The sequence below is a fragment of the Colletes latitarsis genome, chromosome 8, assembly GCF_051014445.1.
Source record: "Colletes latitarsis isolate SP2378_abdomen chromosome 8, iyColLati1, whole genome shotgun sequence".
Classification (NCBI taxonomy): domain Eukaryota; kingdom Metazoa; phylum Arthropoda; class Insecta; order Hymenoptera; family Colletidae; genus Colletes; species Colletes latitarsis.
In genome coordinates, this window is record NC_135141.1 from 28,175,090 (window position 1) to 28,198,969 (window position 23,880).

The window sequence follows — 23,880 nt, forward strand, 5'->3', positions numbered from 1 at the left end:
AACGTAATAACAATGAAAAATATTCTTGCAAACGTGTGCTCTGTTTATGTTTACGATGCAATGTTCAGGCATTAACTCGAGAGCTTACATAAATTCTGCTCGTTGTTATTACGTTTCCTGTCTATCAGAGACAGTAGGTACTCTATGTTACGAAACATCCTGTACGTCCATATAAAAAAAAAAGAACGTAACTCGAGGTGCACGTTTAGATACACGGAAGTGACGGCACTTCTTTACCTTCTTCCCCCGATCGTGCAATTTCTTTTCGGTGTCCTTGAACATCTCCTGACTCCAGAGCTCGAAGAAGTAATTTGGGTCTGTGTAAAACTTCAATCCGTCTTTGCCGTCCTCCCTGAAAACGGTACAAGGGTGAACTTCGATAGGAGTTTGAATTATCGCTTGGCGTGTAAAAACGAATGTCAAGAGGCCACCATTTAACTTTTCGGCTCCTAACCGACCCATTTACAGACTTAGTTTCAGTTATTAGTTTTGAGAAAATGAGAAACGCGACGTTACGCGAATACATATGTCGTCGAATTAGTTTTATTGGTATATGATTATTCTATTATTACGTGGTCGTTCGAGTGAAAGTCTCTGTAAAAATTCACCAAATTCGAGCCAACGATGAGATCTAGTAACCAAACTCAGCTGGAGTAATGTGGAAATTAGTATGCCTTTGGATAGGGTAAACCAAGTACCTGTAAACGTTAAGTTTGTCAAGAGGAGGTGGTGTATCACACTGATGATAGGTCTCCATCATCGCTGTTGGCATAGTGTCCCTGGAGACGACTTGCTGGTCGAACACCACCGAACTCTTGAACGCTTTCCTCATATGTATATCTTGCAACGAAACTGAAAAATAAGGAATGCAATCAATAACGATCGTAAATGAATCAACGTAAATCACATTTGCCGTATTCTGTGTACGGTGTTTGGCAAACTTAGGGCTTCTAGGTCTAGCTCTAGCGAACGGTACCGTTTCGAACACTATAATTCGAGCAAATGGATATGTCTAGACGTTACTGACACGACAGTAAACGCGTTAATATCTCGGAAAGTTCGTGCGTTATTATTAAATGCACGATAGCTGTGGACTCGATCGTTGACTGCGTTCCACAAGATGGACGCTCGGGGCGAAGTAAAATAGTGTAATTATACAGTCGGATCGAACTCAATTGGCCGCTCGTATCCACTTCCTCCATTGTGAATCACGCTAGACACGGCTGCTACTTTCACATCGTGCTAGTTTGTCCATTTGAAAGACAAAGGGTACGAGAGTGTCTGGTTTGCACAAAGAGACGCGAAACGGGGTGGGATAACGTCTGAGCCTCGGAGCTAGTTGATTTTGATCCAGCTATAGTACACTCTGCACGCGTATTCGATGCAAATTCGAGGAGTTTGTGTTGCAACACGAGACACGAGTGAATTTCTGATCGGTTTGCTCTATTCGCGAGTGATGTCACTCGGGGATGGCGCACGTATTTACAATGATCTTCAGGTGTGATCGTGATCGCATATTAGATATCGACTTTGTCGAAATGAAAACCGGTCGACAAAGTGTTAACTGAGACGTTCTTCGAAGTGTATCAATCGACCCTAGTACGTGGATAACTAAAATTTCCAAGTCCAAGTCCAAGAGTCCCAAGTCGCAGGAGGCGTGAAATGTGCTACTTGAGTTTAGCGGCACCTGCGTTATTATATAATCGATTCAAGCAACGTACCTTCCTCCACGTTGCTGTCGAGTTGGGTAACCTTGACGGCTAGCCGGTCTATCCTGGCCTGCAAGGAGTTGGCCCTGTCGCTCAGACTGTGAGCCTCCCTCGCGAGCTCGCCGAACAGATCCTCGGCGTGCCTCGACAGGCTGGACAGTTGCCTGATGGTGTTGGCCAAGGTGCCATTGGTTACAGCCTCTAACTCCGACGGCAACGGGAAGTCCTCGGGTATGGTGCCGCGCGCGACCAGCACTGGCTCAACCAGTCGCTTTGGAAGCGGCATCTTCTCGCCAGACGCTCAGCAACACTTCTGGCTTTCCTGGGAAGATCACTTACCGCTCTCTAGAGACCTGAAACGGGAAAAACACGTACGATAGTAAACGCGAATTCGGACAGAACGAAAGGACGGAGGGGACTTCACAGCTGCGACGAAACATTTCGCACCTATTCGAATTTATTTCTGGAGAATGCGCGCGGGATCTCAGGGGTGTGTCCATTGATCAAAAATGATTGTACTCGTAAATTAAAAACGCGTTAGGCGTTATAGAATTCTATTGCCACGAAAAGCCTTCTGCTGTAACGCGCGTATAAGTACGATAAATAATTCATCTAACATTCCGCGCTGCACACGCCGCGCGTATTGTTGACCTAACTTTTCGGAACGACGTCCAGTTATTCCACTGTCTTCGGTACGAGGCTAATTTATTCGACAAACTCAGACGCTACGCGTTAGCACGATCTACGAGTTGAAATAAATGTGATGTCCGGACCGTTAATTACGTAACTCAGCAGTGCAAACTGTGAAAACCACGGATCTTATCAGTACTCGTGCTCGTAGTTTGAAGAAACCACAGACACTTCAAAGTACGAACAATCCTTCCGAGTAAGAAATGGAATTTTTACGTTTATATAATCTTATTTCTGGCAGTGATCGCATAATACTTGAGTGTTTGTATATTTTATGAATAAAATACCCCATTATTGAATTATCTTTTATATTTTATCGAATAACAATAACTGTCATTTTCATTCGAATGTTAAATGCAGTAAATCGTATCGGAACATGCTACGAGCTGGCAATTATTTTATTAAATGTTCAAGTTGGTGCACGTATACGTACATAAAATTATCGCCTTTATTGCCAACGTTGCACAGGAGATACGATATCGGTCGTCGCGGATGATTCACGAGCAGAGCTATCCTCGTTTTCTCGTATTTTATTTCTCTACTCGTACAAAACACGACTATAAAGAAATACAGTGTGTTCAGCCAAAAACAAAGGGTTTTCTACGTAAATAGAAAAGATTTGTTAACTGTACACAGGGCGTATACCCGTGGGAAAAATTTCAACGAGAGATTCTAGAGACTAAAATAAGACGAAAATCAAGAATAACAATTTGTTGATTGAGGTTTCGTTAAAAAGTTATTAACGTTCAAAGTTGCGGCTGTAGAAAGGCAATTTGTCCAACTTCTCGAATTTTTTTCTCGAAAATGGATAGGATTTCGAGGGTATGTCTATTGACCAAAAATGATTGTAATTGGCCCCCGAAACTGAAAATAATTTTTTTAGTATGATTTGAAATTTTTTAATTTCGTCGAAAAATTTCAATACCTATTCGAATTTTTTTCTCGAAAATGCGTAGGATTTCGAGGGTATGTCTATCGACCAAAAATGATTCTAATTGACCTCTGTAACTGAAAATAATTTTTTAAGAATGATTTGAAATTTTTTAATAATTTTTTAACGATGCCTTAATCAAGAAATTGGTATTCTTGATTTTCGTCTTATTTGGCCCCTAGAAACTGCCATTAAAATTTTGCTAACGGATTTCAGAACTCGGATTCATCGACACACCTTTTGATCGACGGAAAAGAATTCTAACGAGTGCAATGACTGACGGCCTCGCCTTGACTCCTTTCCTTTCTTCCTTACGTTCCCCCCTTTGCGATCCCATTGGCCCCGATTAACTTGCCCCGGTTGCTGCCTGTTATCGTTCGCTGTAGCTCTCCCAGGGTCAATACGCGACGATAATTAGCGGCTTAGGACTCTGGTCGCGCGTGAAACGGTACGCCCCACGTAACTTTGGAGAAACGCACAATACGACGCCAGGCCGGTGAGAAAGTTGCACCGCGAACGAGATATTAGCCTACATCCAGGCGTACGTAAATAAACGAGAGATACGTAGCGCCTATCACCCAATTAGAAAATTAACAGAACGGAAAGACGTGCACTGTTGACCCTCTAACAACGTGGGGTTAGGTACTTGGACTAAAAACTTAATTAAGACAGACCACTGGTGACCGGAAGTTACATTTTGTATGCTACAGGCGAGGGTCGATCGATTACTATGGTCTCCAATCCTATAAAATATGTTTGAGAGAGGAATTTATTTTATTTATTTAATTTCTCAGTAACATAAAACATGGATGGGTATCTGATATGTTAGAATGATAGGTTATGTAGTACATTGAATGATAAGGTGCATCGTCCGTGTCGAATATAAATATGTTCAACAAATGTAGAATCACATTTATTTTTAACTGTCTATTTTATTTGTTTAATTTTCCAGTAACATAAAACATGGATGGGTATTTGAGATATTAGAATGATAGATTATGTAGTACATTGAATGATAAGGTGCATCGTCCGTGTCGAATATAAATATGTTCAGCAAATATGGAATCACTGTTCCTGTGAGTTAGGGAATCGATAAAAGAGAGGATAGTTGACCGAGAGGAGCAGTTTGCATACCGCATGAGCATAATTTGATGTATCTGACAAGGTCAATGGTACGACCATGACCAGACGCCTGCAACACGAACGATGTCGTTGGCAACGACTGGTACTATTATGCCACTGACCTCTCCAGTCAGTGCTTACTAAACAAAAATTCATTCATCCTAATTTGCTCGAATTAAGAATTTTTTAAAACAATCTCAGAAACGCAATGTTAAAGGGGAACAGCAAAATTATATTTAACGAATTACATTAACATTTGCTTTTGCCACTGCAAGTACCCTGCACCGTTTATTGAACGCAACGAAGGGAAAAATATATTTTCTAATAATTTTCAGAACTCTCCGACTCATTATAAACCGTCAGCGTGCGAAAGGTGCTTCCGGTCACGGTATATTGAATATCCACGAAGTAATTTGCAATGAACAAAGTACTTTTAATTAGTGGGGCCCCGGGTAAACTCAGTTTTATTCATTCCCTCGGTAAAGCTCCCCTATCCTTTGTGTCACTTATGTATATGTAACCGAATAAAAGCCTCAGGTGGCACCTGTTAGGGTTGGCTAAACCCTCCTTCTTTTACTTTCTGATCCCTCTGTTTCCAGAGGCCGTTGCTCGGATACGTACGACAGAACGTTACAACACAGACGCTTCTCCAACGTCATCCCCTTTTTTCCTACGGCCATCCTATATTCTCTTTTGCCCGTGATTTTATTTCGATTTAACGGTGCAGACAAACACGAGACACTCGGACGTTAATCTCGAGTGGAGACGTACATAGACATATTTTTTATCCAGATTATAACAAACGACAAATAACCTTTTATTGGTATTCTTCGATAAGATCATTTCGAGAATGGCTACCGAGCTGTTACGATGTTAGACTCTATCTTGTGGAGGCATCTGAAGTCCCTTCGACAAACCGCAAACTTGATCTCAAAGCAAACATCGCGTGAAAACTGGGTTTATCGTATTCGCTCCGTCGCGACGGAATCTTATTGGACAACCTTTTATGTATTACACGATCCTATACATCCCTTAACTTTTCCGTAATGTGACACAGAGAGTGTTGAGTTTACACGAATGGGCCAACGGTAGTATATCGTTACTAAGGTTTATGAAACCTTTCGATGGAAGTCGTGTCGACATGTGGGCTGACATTTACGTCGTACAATCGTGCATTACGTTCCTCCCGCGAAGAAGTAGAAAGTCTGTACCGATGATTTCTTCTGTCCGTAGGCTTGATTGCTCCGTGACTGCACAATGATACGTGACGACTATCGAAATACGTCATAATATTCAATTTTGTTGGGGAAAAATGATTATCTAATCTCCACATTGCAATTCGCCGAACATACACCTCGTCAGTGTGCGAAATTTGTTGTATCATGCACTTTAAAGGTAATAGATACTTTGATAATGATAATAATCATATACAGGGTGTTCGACCACCCCTGGGAAAAATTTTAATGGAGGATTCTGGAGGCCAAAATAAGACGAAAATCAAGAACACCAATTTGTCGATGGAGGCTTCGTTAAAAAGTTATTAACGTTCAAAGTTTCGGCTGTAGAACTGCAATCTGTCCACCTTCTCGAATTTTTTTCTCGAAAATGGGTAGGAATTCGGGGAAATGTGTATTCACCAAAAGTGATTGCAATTGACCCCCGCAACTGAAAATAATTTTTTTAGAACGATTTGAAATTTTTTTTTTCCGTCGAAAAATTTCACATCTTTTCGAATTTTTTTCTCGGAAGTGGATAGGATTTCGAGGGTATGTCTAATGACCAAAAATGATTGCAATTGCCCCCTGTAACTAAATATAATTTTTTTAGTATGATTTGAAATTTTTTAATTTCGAGTAAAAATTTCACACCTTCTCGAATTTTTTTCTTGAAAATGGGTAAGATTTCGAGGGTATGTCTAATGACCAAAAATGATTACGATTAATCCCTGTAACTAAATATAATTTTTTTAGTATGATTTGAAATTTTTTAATTTTGTGTAAAAATTTCACACCTTCTCGAATTTTTTTCTTGAAAATGGGTAAGATTTCGGGGGTATGTCTAATGACCAAAAATGATTACGATTAACCCCTGCAACTAAAAATATTTTTTTTAGAACGATTTGAAACTTTTTAGTTTTGTCGACAAACTTCACACCTTCTCGAATTTTTTTCTAGAAAATGGGTAAGATTTCGAGGGTATGTCTAATGACCAAAAATGATTGTAATTGCCCCCTGTAACTAAATATAATTTTTTTAGTATGATTCGAAATTTTTTAATTCTGTCGAAAAATTTCACACCTTCTCGAATTTTTTTCTAGAAAATGGGTAGGAATTCGGGGATATGTGTAATCACCAAAAGTGATTGCAATTGACCCCCGCAACTGAAAATAATTTTTTTAGAACGATTTGAAATTTTTTTTTTCCGTCGAAAAATTTCACATCTTTTCGAATTTTTTTCTCGGAAGTGGATAGGATTTCGAGGGTATGTCTAATGACCAAAAATGATTGCAATTGCCCCCTGTAACTAAAAATAATTTTTTTAGTATGATTTGAAATTTTTTAATTTCGAGTAAAAATTTCACACCTTCTCGAATTTTTTTCTTGAAAATGGGTAAGATTTCGGGGGTATGTCTAATGACCAAAAATGATTACGATTAATCCCTGTAACTAAAAATATTTTTTTTAGAACGATTTGAAACTTTTTAGTTTTGTCGACAAACTTCACACCTTCTCAAATTTTTTTCTAGAAAATGGGTAAGATTTCGAGGGTATGTCTAATGACCAAAAATGATTACAATTGCCCCCTGTAACTAAATATAATTTTTTTAGTATGATTTGAAATTTTTTAATTTCGTGTAAAAATTTCACACCTCGAATTTTTTCCTTGAAAATGGGTAAGATTTCGAGGGTATGTCTAATGACCAAAAATGATTACGATTAACCCCTGCAACTAAAAATAATTTTTTTACAACGATTCGAAATTTTTTAATTCTGTCGAAAAATTTCACACCTCGAATTTTTTTCTAGAAAGTGGATAGGATTTCGAAGGTATGTCTAATGACCAAAAATGATTGTAATTGACCCCCGCAGCCGAAAATAATTTTTCCAGAACGATTTAAAATGTTTGAATTTAATGCGTAATAACTTTTTAACAAAGCCTCCATCAACAAATTGGTATTCTTCCCCCATTAAAATTTTTCCCAGGTCTGGTCGAACACCCTGTATAAAAATTCACGAATAAAAGAAATATAAGTACGTTACATAATGTACAATAAACTTTTGCAACGAAGTATCTTAATCGCGACAAAAAACATTACACGGAATGTTAAGTTGCGCGGAACAGCAATTATTACGTCGCGTTTCATCGCTTCATTTGCATGAACATTCGAACCCTCTAACGAGGAATACGTATCTATGCATATAGAATCGCGCGAACAGTATAATTACAGCGCATAGAACCAGTTCCTTACTCAGCCTTATCCGTTTTAATCTCAAGATTTAAAAACATTCATCGATCTCCCCACCCACGCAAACGTGCTTTTTTGCCTACGAGACATCCATTGAATTATACGTTCCTCTGGTTTCTGTGTAAAATTTACGAATCCAAATCGTGGACATTTACAAATTTCGGTGGAAAAGTAGAATATTTGTTTGTTTATTGAAGGTTATAAAATTGTGTCGATATTAATGAAAATTCTCGTTGTACGAAGGGTCGGTGCGAACATAACCTCGTCGTTTACGACCGCCAATAACCGTACGGTTGGAAGCTCGAAGGCAGCATTACGCCAAAATGGTGAATACAATAGGGCAATGATTCGAGCGAAACAGTCTGTTAGGCTATACCGGTATAATGTGAGTCACCGTATACACCTAGCCCTTCTCAACCTTACGTAGTATCTGCATTTTATACACGCTCCCACGCATTTGGTGCCAAGTAGGGATTTACCGATCCAACGCGAGCCGGCGAGCAGAACTAGCCGCGAGGCAATGAAAAACACGCTGGAAACGAAGAATGTTCTCATCGATCCCCGGTAACGAGGATATCATCGCGGTAAATACATTATTAGGGATTCCGCGTGTAATTGCAAATTGTAACGACCACGTAGCGCGTGATTACATAGAATCTCCGGCTCGGAGACGTGATGTTTCATAAAACGCGATGACACGATGCACGGTGATTCGCTTTCAAAACCATCCGCCATCGTTGCCTTTCTATTGTCGTGTTACGAAGGTTCAACCAGGGTTAGATTCGATAACACCGTTGAATCTCGTCATTTAGGTTAGAGGTAACGATATCGTCGCTTTCTATCTTCCCTCGTTTCCCGGTTAAATTGCTTTTCCTGAATTGAAATGCAAAATTTGTCTGAACTGGGGTTGAAAAGATAAAATGATGTCGAGAGATTGAAAGTAAATAAATAGGAAATAAAATAAGTACGATTAGGATAGTGATGAGGTTCGCCACAGATGGCCCCTGTGTCGCGAAAGAGCCCACGCGCCATCTTTGTTCTACTTCGAGCCCATTCCCGATCGGACCGTTGTAGCGATAACACGTTAATTACACATTACATGTATCAAAATAATCCCATAACGGATGAGTAGCATAATAATCGTTGATAAAATTACTTAGAAAATTTCTTTTGTATATCAACTGAATGAGATATTTATACCAACTCTATTTACGAGGTACTTATTATATCTATCTTCGTTGATCGAATTTAAATTATCAATGTCTTTTCTCTCTGTATAGTAGGTCTTCATTCAAAGGCTAGTGAATGGAGCTTTAACTCGGTTCTCGTGATCGTCTTACGCAAGACTAGCAACATTTAAAGGTCACTATTACGTTCATTCGAGCTGCTCTTTACTATTGTCATCGTCCCTTAATTAGAATACCAAATTAAAGAGGGCCGGATAAAGGATTCATCCTCTCCCAACATCGTTAAACGCAATTAGAGAATCACGGTTAGTGTAACTACAGCTAATTTGGGCAGGCTCGATATATTATTCGCGTAAAAAAATTTCGAAGTTTACGCAATTTTATAGCGACGCAAAATTGACACGTCCACCGGATTGCGTAAGACTTTGCGAAACTGTAATCGTTTGCATTTGCATGTAAAAAGAAAATGTAACGACAGAAACCGGACACCAAATTAGGAAAACTCGCGCATAATTATTTACCGACTTCGGGAGTAAGGTTGTCAAACTGGTTCCAGGTATTATACAATTCGTTTTATTTCCAGCGATACGCTGGACGAGTTTGCGTAAAACCGCCGTAAGGACGATTTAATATAGGCTTTAATTTTATAATCGACGCTCGAAAGTGAATCAGTTTGCTGAACATCTTGGATACTCCCGTGAACAGATTGTGAATAATTTTTCGATCCAAGTCGCGCGGTTACGTTTTCACGTTTACATCACCGTGTGTACGCAACTTATCTCCGGTATTAACGGTAATGATAAGAACAACCTACTTCAATCTGGAACCAGTTTCAAAATCCTGTTGACTTCTTCGACATCGACACTTTTAACGTCAAAATACCGTTTTAACGCAAAATCAATTTCGTTAAATCGTTTCTCGTCGAGAAGAGGTAGATGAAACTTTAATAAAGAGGTTAGGAAACCTCGAACGGGCGGCATCGTATTAAATCGTTCGAAAAACAATGTGTACACGTGTGCACGATAGTGAAAGTGTTCGCAGGCATAATTCTAATTTACTTAATACGCATTAGCAAGTGACAATGACTTGGTCGTCGGTTAATCGCGTCCACGTTCAACTCGATCCATTCTGGCCCGCACGTGTGGCTATGAAAACCTACACATGCTGTCCATATGGACGTGTGGCCACCATGCATGCGAGAAACCCGTACATACGCTATTCGAACGCATATACTCCGATGTAATCCTCTTTCAAGTGCGCCTACGAGTCACCTATGCCCGATAGAATTATGAAATATACTTGAAAGTATTACAAATTGTATATGTATTTCATTTTTAGAATCACAATAATTTGTCCTTTATTAAATTATTATTTAGTACAACAGTTAACACGTTGAGAATACGGGTGACATATGGTTATGGTGGCCATATTGTGTAAAGGAAAATAAAGGGCAAATCTAGGTTAAGTTAGCATCACTAGTTCTCTCCAGATGTCGCTGTCTCTAACGAATAACCCTAGAAATGTTACGAATAACTTTGCGTTGGACTAGATTTTAATTAAATTAAACAGATTCTAATTATTTTAATAGTATAAATATCTATCAGGTGTGTTACCATCACTTCACTCTGTTCTGAACGTAAAATAGGACAAATTAGGATAATTATTTGAAAAAAAGGACTATCCTCTGAAATAAGAGACGGATGATCACCGTACTTATGATCGACTCATAGATTACTGAAAGATCAAGCTACCCATCGAATACAAGGGTTTCGCAAGACAGAGCGAGGATCGACAAATAACATTGCGACTCAATTGTTCGAGGAAGAAGGTAACGCGATAAAGACTTCGGGAATGTCACTACGGGGGAAACGTGGAATTCCAGGCGTGCGTGTTGTGCACGTGTATCCAGCGGCAGGTTTCGCGTCGTAGGTTCGATTCGAGGCACGCGGTGTCGTCCGACCGACGTTGCAAAATCGCTGCACGTCGATGCATTTGCATAAGCTTATTGTTGCGACGTTGGCTAACCGGACGCATCTTTCGACTGTCCCCGAGACCGTATCGCCTCGATTACATCGAGTTATCGTTCGATTCGAAATATTTGTCGACGCGAAAGATCACATAACCTAAAATGCACTAGTGGAGTTCAGTTTGGAAGCTTGTTATGCTTGTTATGCTTGTTGTGTCGAGTAAATAATTGAAACCCTGATAAAATGTTGGAAAAACGATTCTGAGAAATCTCGGTTTTCGAATCTGCGAAGACAACGAACGTAACGCAATTTTGCCGGTGGGTGGGAGGGGAACGTCAGAAACTCATGTAACATCGTGTCCCGGATTACCTGGCGAACCAGCACGTTCGTAAGTTGGCGCAGTACCACGACCTAAATTTCCAGTTCGTTAAATATTTCATGTTGCAGTCGTGACCGACTGCAGAGGCAATAGCCGACGAAAAGCAGATACACCTCTTGGCGCGAACGTGCCGACGATTCATCTTGTTCGTCGATAACGATACTCGACCGTACCTCGAGCAAGATAAAACGCTATTTCTGTCGTATACAGAAGCCACTTGATGCGTGACTGGTATCTACCCAACATTTCGTCAAGTATATTTACGAGAGGCATCGTGCAGGTTTGTCGGGTCTCGTGTCAGTTATAATTTGGTGGGTGTTCGGCCACCTATGGGAAAAATTTTAATGGGAGATTCTAGGGGCTAAAATAAGACGAAAATCAAGAATACCAATTTGTCGATGGAGGCTTCGTTAAAAAGTTATTAACGTTTAAAGTTGCGGCTGTAGAACTGCAATCTGTCCACCTTCTCGAATTTTTTTCTCGAAAATGGGTAGGAATTCGGGGATATGTGTATTCACCAAAAGTGATTGCAATTGACCCCCGCAACTGAAAATAATTTTTTTAGAACGATTTGAAATTTTTTTTTTCCGTCGAAAAATTTCACATCTTTTCGAATTTTTTTCTCGGAAGTGGATAGGATTTCGAGGGTATGTCTAATGACCAAAAATGATTGCAATTGCCCCCTGTAACTAAATATAATTTTTTTAGTATGATTTGAAATTTTTTAATTTCGTCGAAAAATTTCACACCTTCTCGAATTTTTTTCTCGAAAGTGGATAGGATTTCGAGGGTATGTCTAATGACCAAAAATGGTCATAATTGAGCCCCACAACCGAAAAGAATTTTTCCAGCACGATTTGAAATTTTTGAATTTAATTGTTAATAACTTTTCAACGAAGCTTCCATCAAGAAATTTGTATTCTTGATTTTCGTCTTATTTTGGCCTCTAGAATTAAAATTTTTCTCAGGGATGGCCGAACACTCTGTATAGTCCGGACCACGATATAGCTCGTAAAATCAAACAAATTAATCGACAGCAATACGAGCAAATGAGGACCATAGTTAGGGCCGTACGAAGGAATGTTTTACCCAGTATCGCCATTTTTAGAAAACCATTTTAGAATCTTTAATATCTTAATTTACTTGCTTATAACATATGCAGGTAGGAAATGAAAAATAGTATTGAAGTTACGGGCATAGAAAGACATTCATATTTCTGGTAGTGGCTAGTAATTTACATGTTTTCCATTTGTGAATAAAATACCATTTATTAATTGAAATACAAAGTCATATGTACCATTAATTGGCGCCCTCGAGCAAGATGTTATGTACGGCCCTAAGTGCCTAAGCAGTAGTACCAACTCTCAAGAGTTTAGTATATCGTGGCCCGGACTACACGACGAAACACAGTTCTATCTTTCAATTTGTCGACGAAAGTCGAATAACGCAGATGGCCGAACGAACGTCTATTCGTTGCGTAAATAATAAAGCTTCCTTTTTAGCAAGTTTATGTTCGAATTTATACGTGAGGCGACAAAATTCGAATATGATTCGAAGGTTAGAATGTTTCGATACGACGAGCAAAATGTCTAGTGATTTATGGACGGCAGTGTGCACATCGATCCAGCCAATATGTACCGGATATATTACCATAAATGAAACTTTGTCATGACGTGCACCAATTCTGCCCTCGAGTTCCCAATTCGTAACTATGACGATTTCACATATATCTATAAACTAATGCCATTTGTGATTTAAACTTATGTTAGATGCTCATAGTCACGCGATGCTTCAACGAAAGGTTTCTTCTTACCCTCGAGAAGACACGAATGTGTTATATATTTACTAAGAAGTTTCCCTAGTTATTTTATGAAAATTAAGTACGATGGTAATACAATCTTTTACATAACCTATTTCGACCAAAACCTTTCGACACCTTCGATACGGTATTAAGTGAAAAACAATACCAACAAATTACGAATTATACAGAGTCGAGTCATTTGACATTAAACTCTGTTCGTATCGATACAAACGATGCAAAAAATATTTAATTACGGAACAAGAAATATTTCGAATATAGTTGAATACGTTTCCCTAGTTATTTTATGAGAATTAAGTACGATGGTAATACAATCTTTCACATAACCTATTTCGACCAAAACCTATCGACACTTTCGAAATGGTATTAAGTGAAAAACAGTACCAACAAATTACGAATTATACAGAGTCGAGTCATTTGATATTAAACTACGTTCGTATTGTTATAAACGATGCAAAAAATATTTAATTACGGAACAAGGAATATTTCGAATATAGTTGAATACGTTTCCCTAGTTATTTTATGAAAATTAAGTACGATGGTAATACAATCTTTTACATAACCTATATCAACCAAAACCTTTCGACACCTTCGAAATGGTATTAAGTGAAAAACAGTACCAACAAATTACGAATTATACAGAGTCAAGTCATTTGACATTAAACTCTGTTCGTATCGATACAAACGATGCAAAAAATATTTAATTACTGAACAAGAAATATTTCGAATATAGTTGAATACGTTTCCCTAGTTATTTTACGAAAATTAAGTACGATGGTAATACAATCTTTTACATAACCTATATCGACCAAAACCTTTCGACACCTTCGAAATGGTATCAAGTGAAAAACTACCAACAAATTACGAATTACATTAAACTCTGTTCATATCGATACAAACGATGCAAAAAATATTTAATTACGGAACAAGAAATATTTCGAATATAATTGAATACCATTAATATTAACGTAAAACAATTAGTCGTAATTCGTAATTAGATTCGTTAGTAATTAAGAATATATCAAACGTGCCAACAATCGAATCGCTTTCGAGACTTCCGGGATCGCGGTACTAAAACTAGTTTGCAAATTAATTTATATACTTCGTCTTGCCCAGACTTATGAATATACCATCTGTATAAAAATCGAAGTCATCGATCAAAATGTCTTTCTCTCTAAATATATACGATTTCTTCCTCGATGGTAATTTATCGAACGCATGTTTATGAATGATTCCGTCTAACAAGAGTGCTTTTACACTCCGTGCAATTAAGCTACACGTTGTTAATCAGCTTCGTAGTTTTTTCTTAGATTATACTTTTTTTTAAATGGAAGGTAATCGACTATAAATTAACACAGTCGAATAAACAGTACGGTTATTTTCCACTATTTTTGAATACCTTTTTTTAACACTCAACAACATTGTCCTCTTACTTCTTCATCCATTCGAAAAAAAAAAGTAAAAAAGCGCTTTATTTCAGGTTTTTTACAGTGGTCTTACCCCTTAATAGGAATCGTAAAATATCTTCGGTATCTTGGATGAATAAAATTTCACGTGAACGTGTAAACTCGTGTTTGCCAATGTTATTTATCGATGATATAATTTTAGCGCGATTGTATCGTCGGTGTCGATGAACCGCGTGCAGGTAACTCCTCGCTATATTTGGGTCATTGATAAAGGAAGGATATGAGTCGTTGGGGTTACTAACGACAGGTTGAATAAATTATACCGATGGTTACGCGTTAGAAGAGGAACGCGCAGATCGGTCCACGCAATATTTATATCACACGCTTCGCTTATGAACGCGTTGTACACAGGATGAAAGGGCCGATTTAAGCTTCTAGCAAGCGCAAATTCGTTCGACACTTGGCTAACGTTTCCTTAATGTCTAGATACATTCTATCATGTGTTTTCTCGATATCAATACTGTAAAGTTATATTAAACGTTGGAACTGATCAATGCAGAGGGTCTGTTCTAAAAGAATTCGCGCCATCTCGTGGCTTCGTAATTAGATATTTTCTATTAATAGTATCGTAATCTTTCCAAGCAGTTGTAAAATTTATATTCTAATATTCGCGCTGCATGTCGTGCGACGCGGTATTCAAAGCTCGTATCCTCGTACTAACAAGTGAAAGTCAACTCGCGAAGACATCTGTACTCGGGTTAGTGCATCAAGAAGATGTCTGAAGTGCACGAACGAACACCCTCGAGGACACCCTGTTCTCATTAGCGGTTACTTACATTACAGAACGAAAACTTCGTTAAATTTAATGCTCGAGAATTCTCGTGAGCACTTAATAAAACACGGGGCTACATTTACTTTTCTATGGTGCTCGAAGTATCGCCGAGCTTCCTCCCCAACTAGCAGGGTGGAATGCTCGATGTACAAAACGGATCAAAATTTGTAGTATCACCGGGGGGGGAAGGGATGATTCTTCGTAAACGGTTGCAAACTTCGCGTGAAAACGAGTCGAAAGTAGGCCAGAATTTTTTTCAAATTTTTTTTTTCATTACAAAAATATATATACAGGATGTTCGGCCACCCCTGGGAAAAATTTTAATGGGGGATTCTAGAGGCCAAAATAAGACGAAAATCAAGAATACTAATTTGTTGATGGAGGCTTCGTTAAAAAGTTATTAACGTTCAAAGTTGTGGCTGTAGAAAGGCAATTTGTCCATCTTCTCGAATTTTTTTCTCGAAAGTGCGTAGGAATTCGGGGGTACGTCTATCCACCAAAAATAATTGTAATTGACCCTCACAGCTAACAATATTTTTTTCAGAACGATTTGAAATTTTTTAATTTTGACGAAAAATTTCACATCTTCTCGAATTTTTTTCTAGAAAATGGGTAGGATTCGGTCTACTAACCGTTAGTTCTCGTAGAAAGAAAATAGGACTAGGAGTCACTTTCGTTCACCCCCGACGGCTAACGTTAAATTGGTAAAAATGTGTATCGGGGTGTAATGCGTCAGCTCTTTCGATAACAGAACTAGCCACCCCTCGTACTATAAAAGGGGATAGGGTGACGTCATCCACGCATTCACGGGCTCCCACGGAAACTATGTCCACGTACGAAACCCATTCGAGCGTGTTAGACGTCCATTTATAACCCAGTCTTATAGGGGAAGGTTGGACAACACGGGGTGTCTAGGATTCGACTGCTTGTCCCGAGCCACATCGACGTACTAGATTCATTTCTTTCGTCTAATCGTATAAAATAACATGTGCAGTATAATACTGGGCGTTCAGCCATCCCTGGGAAAAATTTTAATGGGGGGTTCTAGAGGCCAAAATAAGACGAAAATCAAGAATACTAATTTGTCGATGGAGGCTTCGTTAACAAGTTATTAAAAATTAAATTCAAAAATTTCAAATCGTTCTGGAAAAATTATTTTCGGTTGTGGGGGTCGATTACAATCATTTTTGGTCATTACACATACCCTCGAAATCCTGTCCACTTTCGAGAAAAAAATTCGAGAAAGTGTAAAATTTTTCGACGGAAAAGAAAAATTTCAAATCGTTCTGGAAAAATTATTTTTAGTTATAGGGGTCAATTACAATCATTTTTGGTCATTAGACATACCCCCGAAATCCTACGCACTTTCGAGAAAAAAATTCGAGAAGGTGGACAAATTGCAGTTCTACAGCCGGAACTTTGAACGTTAATAACTTTTTAACGAAGCCTTCATCAACAAATTCGTATTCTTGATTTTCGTCTTATTTTGGCCTCCAGAATCCCCTATTAAAATTTTTCCCCAGTTGTATAAACACCCTTTATAGTTTTCCATATAAGTATTGCTTGCCATTTTTCACGAATAAATTACTTAAAAAAAGTCGATTTGCCCGACTAGTAGTATCAAAACGAAGTGCTTATTTCGAGCAGAAAAAATTGATTAAAATCAATGTAAAAATGTTCGATTTTTATTTTTATATAAGGTGCATACTATAAAATATAACTCTACGGTTTAAAAAGTTCAGAAATATTAGACGGAGAAAAAGGAATGCAGTTGCAGTGTTTAGATGCACCGATACCGTTTCATTTCGTTTTGCAACATTTTGTTTTGTATCCTGTAACCGTGAGATTCTGTCTAATAAATCGGTCGAATCGAAGTTTTATCGTATCGATCAAGCTAGTTAGTAAATTGGACCGAGAACCGGGTGGTCGTGGCTGGGCAGGCGTGAAGCGGTTTCCCTTCAGATCGTGAGTCACACACTGTGTGCCAAACGAAACTCAGCTTTATTGCTTGACAACATCGAGCCGGGTTATTCGCGTGCCTTACATTTCGTGCTTGCTGTGCTAACATCGTTCTCGTCGATCGAATCTACGAACGAAAACAGAGATTCTCCTGCGAGTTCGTATTTCACGACAGATGGCGCTGCCCATCTCCGAGTTGGCCCATTTAAAACAAAATGGGTGACCTTGAAAACGGATGGTTTTATCCTGTCGTCGTCGTTAATGTTCTTGCGTTTCCGAATACAATAAATGTATAGAGGTTATGTGACCCATTATCGACAACATATGGAACAAAGAGCACGAATAATAATGAGATAATGGACATGCAGTCTCCGTGGTCGTTATTCGGGTTAACATCCATTTTATACGCCCAACTGAATTCATGCCATCTAGGAAGTCCCTGCACGTTGGTTAAATTCGTATGTGAGGCTCATTAGGAGGGGCAGGCCAATAGCAGGATACCGAGCGAGTTAATTAAGTATTCAAATGAGGATGCGACAAACATTTTGTAACGACCTTACCATGATAATACTCTGGTTCGACGACGGCCCGTTTAGCAAAAAATGTCGCGTTCGATTATATTTGAAATTCAAATGAGCTATTTGCAAACGACTTTTTAATTCGTTTTTAATTCGCTACTCGTACGCGTGCACGCAAGGGATCCATTTTTATCTATCAGACGATAAATAATAATAAATTTTTATTCATTAAATAATAAATAGTTTTCAATAATGAAAATTTCCTTGCCTTTCCGGAGACGAATTATTTCGCCCCTGACCTGCGGCATTTATCAGTCTTGTAACGAGGTTATCCCGTTAATATTGGAAAATTTCATTATGAATGTTTACTCTCAACTATAGCGGTTACTTTCGTGTTACGATGTTTAATATAAACTAGAAATTATCCCTGAAAAGGTTAAAGCATTAAATAGAGTGCCCCGTAGCAAACTAATTACGCGAAGTAACAATATCGGCAAAACTGCATAGTCTCGTACGAGAAACTGGTCGAAAATTATTAAAGCAATAATTTAAAGGTAAACGCTGCAAATAACGCTAAGCAGTGTTTGATATGTAATGTATTCCGATTGGCTTCATTTCCTGTAGTTGATCGACCGAATGAACTTAACATAAAGTGACTGATTGAGGAAATAACCAATTAAAAAGTTATTTATTTCACGAAACGACCGATTATTTTTTGTCCACCTTCTCGAATTTTTTTCTCGGAAGTGGATAGGATTTCGGGGATATATATAATGACCAAAAATGATTGCAATTGACCCCTATAACTAAAAATAATTTTTCCAAAACGATTCGAAATTTTTTTTTCCCGTCGAAAAATTTCACATTTTCTCGAATTTTTTTCTCGAAAGTGGACAGGATTTCGAGGGTATGTCTAATGACCAAAAATGATTGTAATTGACCCCCGCAACAGAAAATAATTTTTCCAGAGCGATTTGAAATTTTTTTTTTCCGTGAAAAGGCACTTCATTAAATTTTCGGTAAGGAATTTTTTTCTCGAAAGTGCGCAGGATTTCGGGGGTATGTATAATGACCAAAAATTATTGTAATTGACCCTCGCAACAGAAAATAATTTTTCCAAAACGATTCGAAATTTTTTTTCCCCGTCGAAAAATTTCACATCTTCTCAAATTTTTTTCTCGGAAGTGGATAGGATTTCGAGAGTATGTCTAATGACCAAAAATGATTGTAATTGACCCCCGCAACAGAAAATAATTTTTCCAAAACGTTTCGAAATTTTAATTTTCCGTCGAAAAATTTCACATTTTCTCGAATTTTTTTCTCGAAAATGGACAGGATTTCGAGGGTATGTCTAATGACCAAAAATAATTGTAATTGAGTCCCATAACAGAAAATAATTTTTCCAAAACGATTCGAAATTTTAATTTTCCGTCGAAAAATTTCACATCTTTTCGAATTTTTTTCTCGGAAGTGGATAGGATTTCGAGGGTATGTCTAATGACCAAAAATGATTGCAATTGGCCCCCGCAACAGAAAATAATTTTTCCAAAACGATTTAAAATTTTTGAATTTGATTGTTAATAACTTTTTAACAAAGCCTCCATCAACAAATTGGTATTCTTGATTTTCGTCTTATTTTGGTCTCTAGAATCCCCCATTAAAATTTTTCCCAGGGTTGGCCGAACACCCAGTCGGTTACTATTGTTATTAACGATACAGAATGTATCGGTACGTTCGAGTTCGATAGAAATCGACGAGCAACTCGAAACTTTGGGTCGAAAGATGCACGAGCCCGTTCGTTGTCGCTCGTAACTGTATATCTTCGCGTACGGGAATTCGTAGAAGCGCGATGGACAATCGGTGTAACGTAGGCAGAAAATTGGCCGTGGCAAGACGGATACTCGAGTACTTAAGTACCGCTCTCGTACGTAGGGTCCGGGGCTGACTTGACCCTCCGATTGCGCGCCGTCTACCTTTACCGTATAATCCCCCGCTTAAGCGGATCCGCCACATGCGTGGACGTTTCCGGTCGGTCTCGCAGTAACGTATATCGAGCGTGCACGCGAACCAGACATCGTAGAAAATCTCGCAGATAATACGAACGTGGGCAGCGGTACCTGCGTATCGTATCCAAATCGACGCGGTTAATCGAGGGAATCGAATGTCACGAACCGGTTACAGATTGGTTAACCTTGCTATCGCGACGATACGTATAGAAAAGAGAGAAAAGAACGTGTCTGGTTCGTTCACCGAGTCAGTGCGGTTAGGAACCGCGCGCAGCCACCTAACCTGAAAACGAAACGTCGCATTTTTCGATCGCGGGAGAAAATTAGTTCCATTAATGGAACTCGTTACGTGGACTAGTTACTTTGGTTTCTTCTTTAATGAAGGTATAATCAAATTATTTAGATGAGGTGGCTTTATATTAGGATACTTTCTCAATGGAATAAATAAGCAGTGCTATTGACAGAGTTAGTACGGTTAGGAACCACGGACAGCCTCCTAACCTGAAAAGAACGAAATGTTACATTTTTCGATCGCGGGAGAAAATTAGTTCCATTAATGGAACTCGTTACGTGGACTAGTTACTTTGGTTTCTTCTTTAATGAAGGTATAATCAAATTATTTAGATGAGGTGGCTTCATATTAGGATACTTTCTCAATGCAATAAATAAGCAGTGCTATTGACAGAGTTAGTACGGTTAGGAACCGCGGGCAGCCACCTAACCTGAAAACGAAACGTCGCATTTTTCGATCGCGGGGGAAAATTAGTTCCATTAATGGAACTCGTTACGTGGACTAGTTATTTTGGTTTCGACTTTAATGGAGATATAATCAAATTATTCATATACGGTGGCTTTAATGGGTATCTTTAATGGAGATATAATCAAATTATTCATATACAGTAGGATACTCTGTCAATGTAATAAATAAGCAGTGCTATTGACAGAGTTAGTACGGTTAGGAACCGCGGGCAGCCACCTAACCTAAAAACGAAATGTCGCAGTTTTTGATTGCGGGAGAAAATTAGTTCCATTGACACACTGACTATCAGACTGAAACTACGATTTTGGTGAGTCCAATACTTTGATTTTAAACAATTGTAAATTATATGAATTGAAATTTGTCTTAATAATTATCTTCGTAACAACTGAAATTCATGAACCCCAGTTATTTCCTTTAACATTTTAGCTTGAGAATTAATTGTTTTGGTTCCAAAGCGAAAAGTCTTGTCACCCAAATATGGATGACGTGGCAGTCAACGTGTTAATGGAACTCGTTACGTAGACTAGTTGCTTTGGTTTCTTCTTTAATGGAGATATAATCAAATTATTCATATACGATGGCTTTACAGTAGAATACTCTCTCAATGCAATAAATAAGCAGTACTATTTACCGAGTTAATACGGTTAGGAACCGTGGGTAGCTACCTAACCTAAAAAGAACGAAACGTTACATTTTTTTAGTTGCTTTGGTTTCTTCTTTAATGGAGATATAGCGAAATTATTTACACGAGGTGGTTTTGCAGTAGAATAGTATCCTAATGTAATAAATGAGAGTGCCCAGTGACAACGCCGGGAATAACGAAGATTTTAACTATGGAATCCAACTATTCTCGACAGTATTCGGTAGACAGTGAGTCAAGCATAATCGACCGGTTTCCTGACAAAATAACAAAAGTGCAAGCGACCTACGAGTATATTTAGCTTGCTTGCTGAGTAAACACAACTGTTCCCCATTGAATCCCGTCAGGTAACCTGTCGTCGCTGGAATCATTACCAGCGTGGCGTTCAAATAGAAAACAGAATAAGAAATTTACTAGAAACGTTCGGTAAATATCTTTGAAGATCCCGTGTCACGATATCGACGCCTAAAGTATATATTTGTTCTTCAAGTAGAAATAAAAGTAACCGGAATTTTAATTAAAATCACTTTGCATTCCTCGTTTTGGAATTCTGGAATTTGATGTTACAAAATCCTGGATTTCAAAAATTTTTTGGTGTATTGTGTAGACGTAACTTCACAGTCAAATTCAGCATGTTTACATAAAAAATTGTACAGTTCTTGAAAAAACTGATAAATATGGAGGGTCGAGGATTCAATTCTCGAGGTCATTTAATTTTGCGTGGTATTTACAGCGAAACGTGCGCTGGAGATTATCGTAAAGAAGGATAAGTCTCTGATGTTTAATTTGATACAAAATATCGTACACAAATAACATCTTTATCCGTATATGTACCGGCTTATAAGATTACGAACGAACGTTGCAAATTTTTACGGATGCAAATTTTCCAATAGTATCGTAGAATCAAGGTATTATATTTTATTAGCACAGTTATATAACAGAACAATGCCGATAGAAGCGTACGCAAACTTGGATGAACCTACATTTAACGAAACCGAGCGACGCAAGTAAAAAGAAACGAAACAAAATGGAAATGTTTCTTTCATGCTTTCACTGGCGACGATAGAAAATTTTTCAACGGGCCGTTTTTAACGCTTTCGCTGCCAGCGATTCTAGCACGCGACCTAAAACCGAGAATCGTGTGCAACTTAAAAAGTCTATAGCTGGTTGCCGCCGGGGTTTTAGCAACAGAATGCATCATGCTCGTGTAACCACTTGTTCGAAACGAATAGAGACGTACACGCGTTACGAATCCACATAGGACAGAAATTTTGAATTGAAAAATACGAGGATACCGAATACCAACAAATTTAAAAACCTCTTTCAAGAAATGTACTTTCAGAAACTATTAATTTATACAGTGTTCGGCCACCCCTGGGAAAAATTTCAATGGGAGATTCTGGAGGCCAAAATAAGACGAAAATCAAGAATACCAATTTGCTGATTGAGGCTTCGTTAAAAAGTTATTAACGTTTAAAGTTTCGTCTGTAGAACGGCGCGTGATAATGGTTCTCACTCAGCGTGAGAGGAACTTTAAACGTTAATAACTCTTTAACGAAGCCTTAGTCAGGAAATTGGTATTCTTGATTTTCGTCTTATTTTGGCCTCTAGAGTCCCCCATTAAAATTTTTCCCAGGTTTATAATAAGGTTGCTTTGCAACCGACCTCGTACAAGTCGTTATAGGGACGTTTTTCCAGCTAAATTCGACGGTGGCCGCTGTACGGTTCTTCGAAATGCCGCGAACACAAAAGGCCAGAAGTCCCGTGCCCTCCTCCCCTGTGAAACGACACCGTTGAAAAAGTTCAAAAGGCCCGAACGAGTCGGGGAATCCGCCAGACGACGACGCAAGGTGTCGGATGACGTTTCGTCATGGTGAATGCGAAGACGTCGACCTCGCGGACGGTTGTAGTAGCCGGTTGGCTCGGGGGACCACCGTGTATACACGTATGTAACGAATCCACGGACAAATTTAATCTTCTCGCGAGCCAGCCGCGACGCTTCGACGGAACGAGACCTCGTTTCCGCGAAGAGATTCGTGGCCGGTCGTTGGCCGATGAAAAACATCATCAACGAGAGAGCCACAACGCCAAGTCCCACCGGGAAACAACAGACACCGACGGGACGATGGATCGCGACGATATCCTCGTTAAATTCGTCCATTCGTCGTAGAAAATTCGCAATTATCTATTTAGGGCTAGATTAATCTTGAGACAGAAAGGTAAAATTGAAGTACTTCCTGCATTTCAATGAAAAGAATGCCTCCACTACACTAGAATCTAAACTGTAAAAAAGACCAGTCCTTTTAGGGGGTTACATAACCTCGACGAGACTCGAAACGAGCGGCATTTTCAGGAATTTTTTACGGGAAATGTGGACGTTCGATCGAAGCGACTCGTTTGCCGTGCATTGAGCGTCTCCTGAGCTTTTGAAAACAATTTTTTTCGAATGTCCATGATCATTCGTAACGGAGAAAATGGCGGTAGTCTGG

General features: G+C 38.7%; 1 protein-coding gene across 3 annotated transcripts in view; it reads right to left on the minus strand.

The window, feature by feature from the left end:
- Positions 1–23,880, minus strand: part of Scar (wiskott-Aldrich syndrome protein family member 3 SCAR) — a 53,009-nt gene that overhangs the window by 11,988 nt on the left and 17,141 nt on the right. For all 3 annotated transcript variants that reach the window (XM_076770705.1, XM_076770707.1, XM_076770706.1), the window contains exons 2-4: positions 1,722–2,062; positions 699–852; positions 238–352 (exon numbers count right to left, since the gene is read on the minus strand). In XM_076770705.1, coding sequence (XP_076626820.1) covers positions 238–352; positions 699–852; positions 1,722–1,995 — 543 coding nt within the window. In that variant the 5' untranslated portion in view covers positions 1,996–2,062. The remainder of the gene's footprint in view (positions 1–237; positions 353–698; positions 853–1,721; positions 2,063–23,880) is intronic.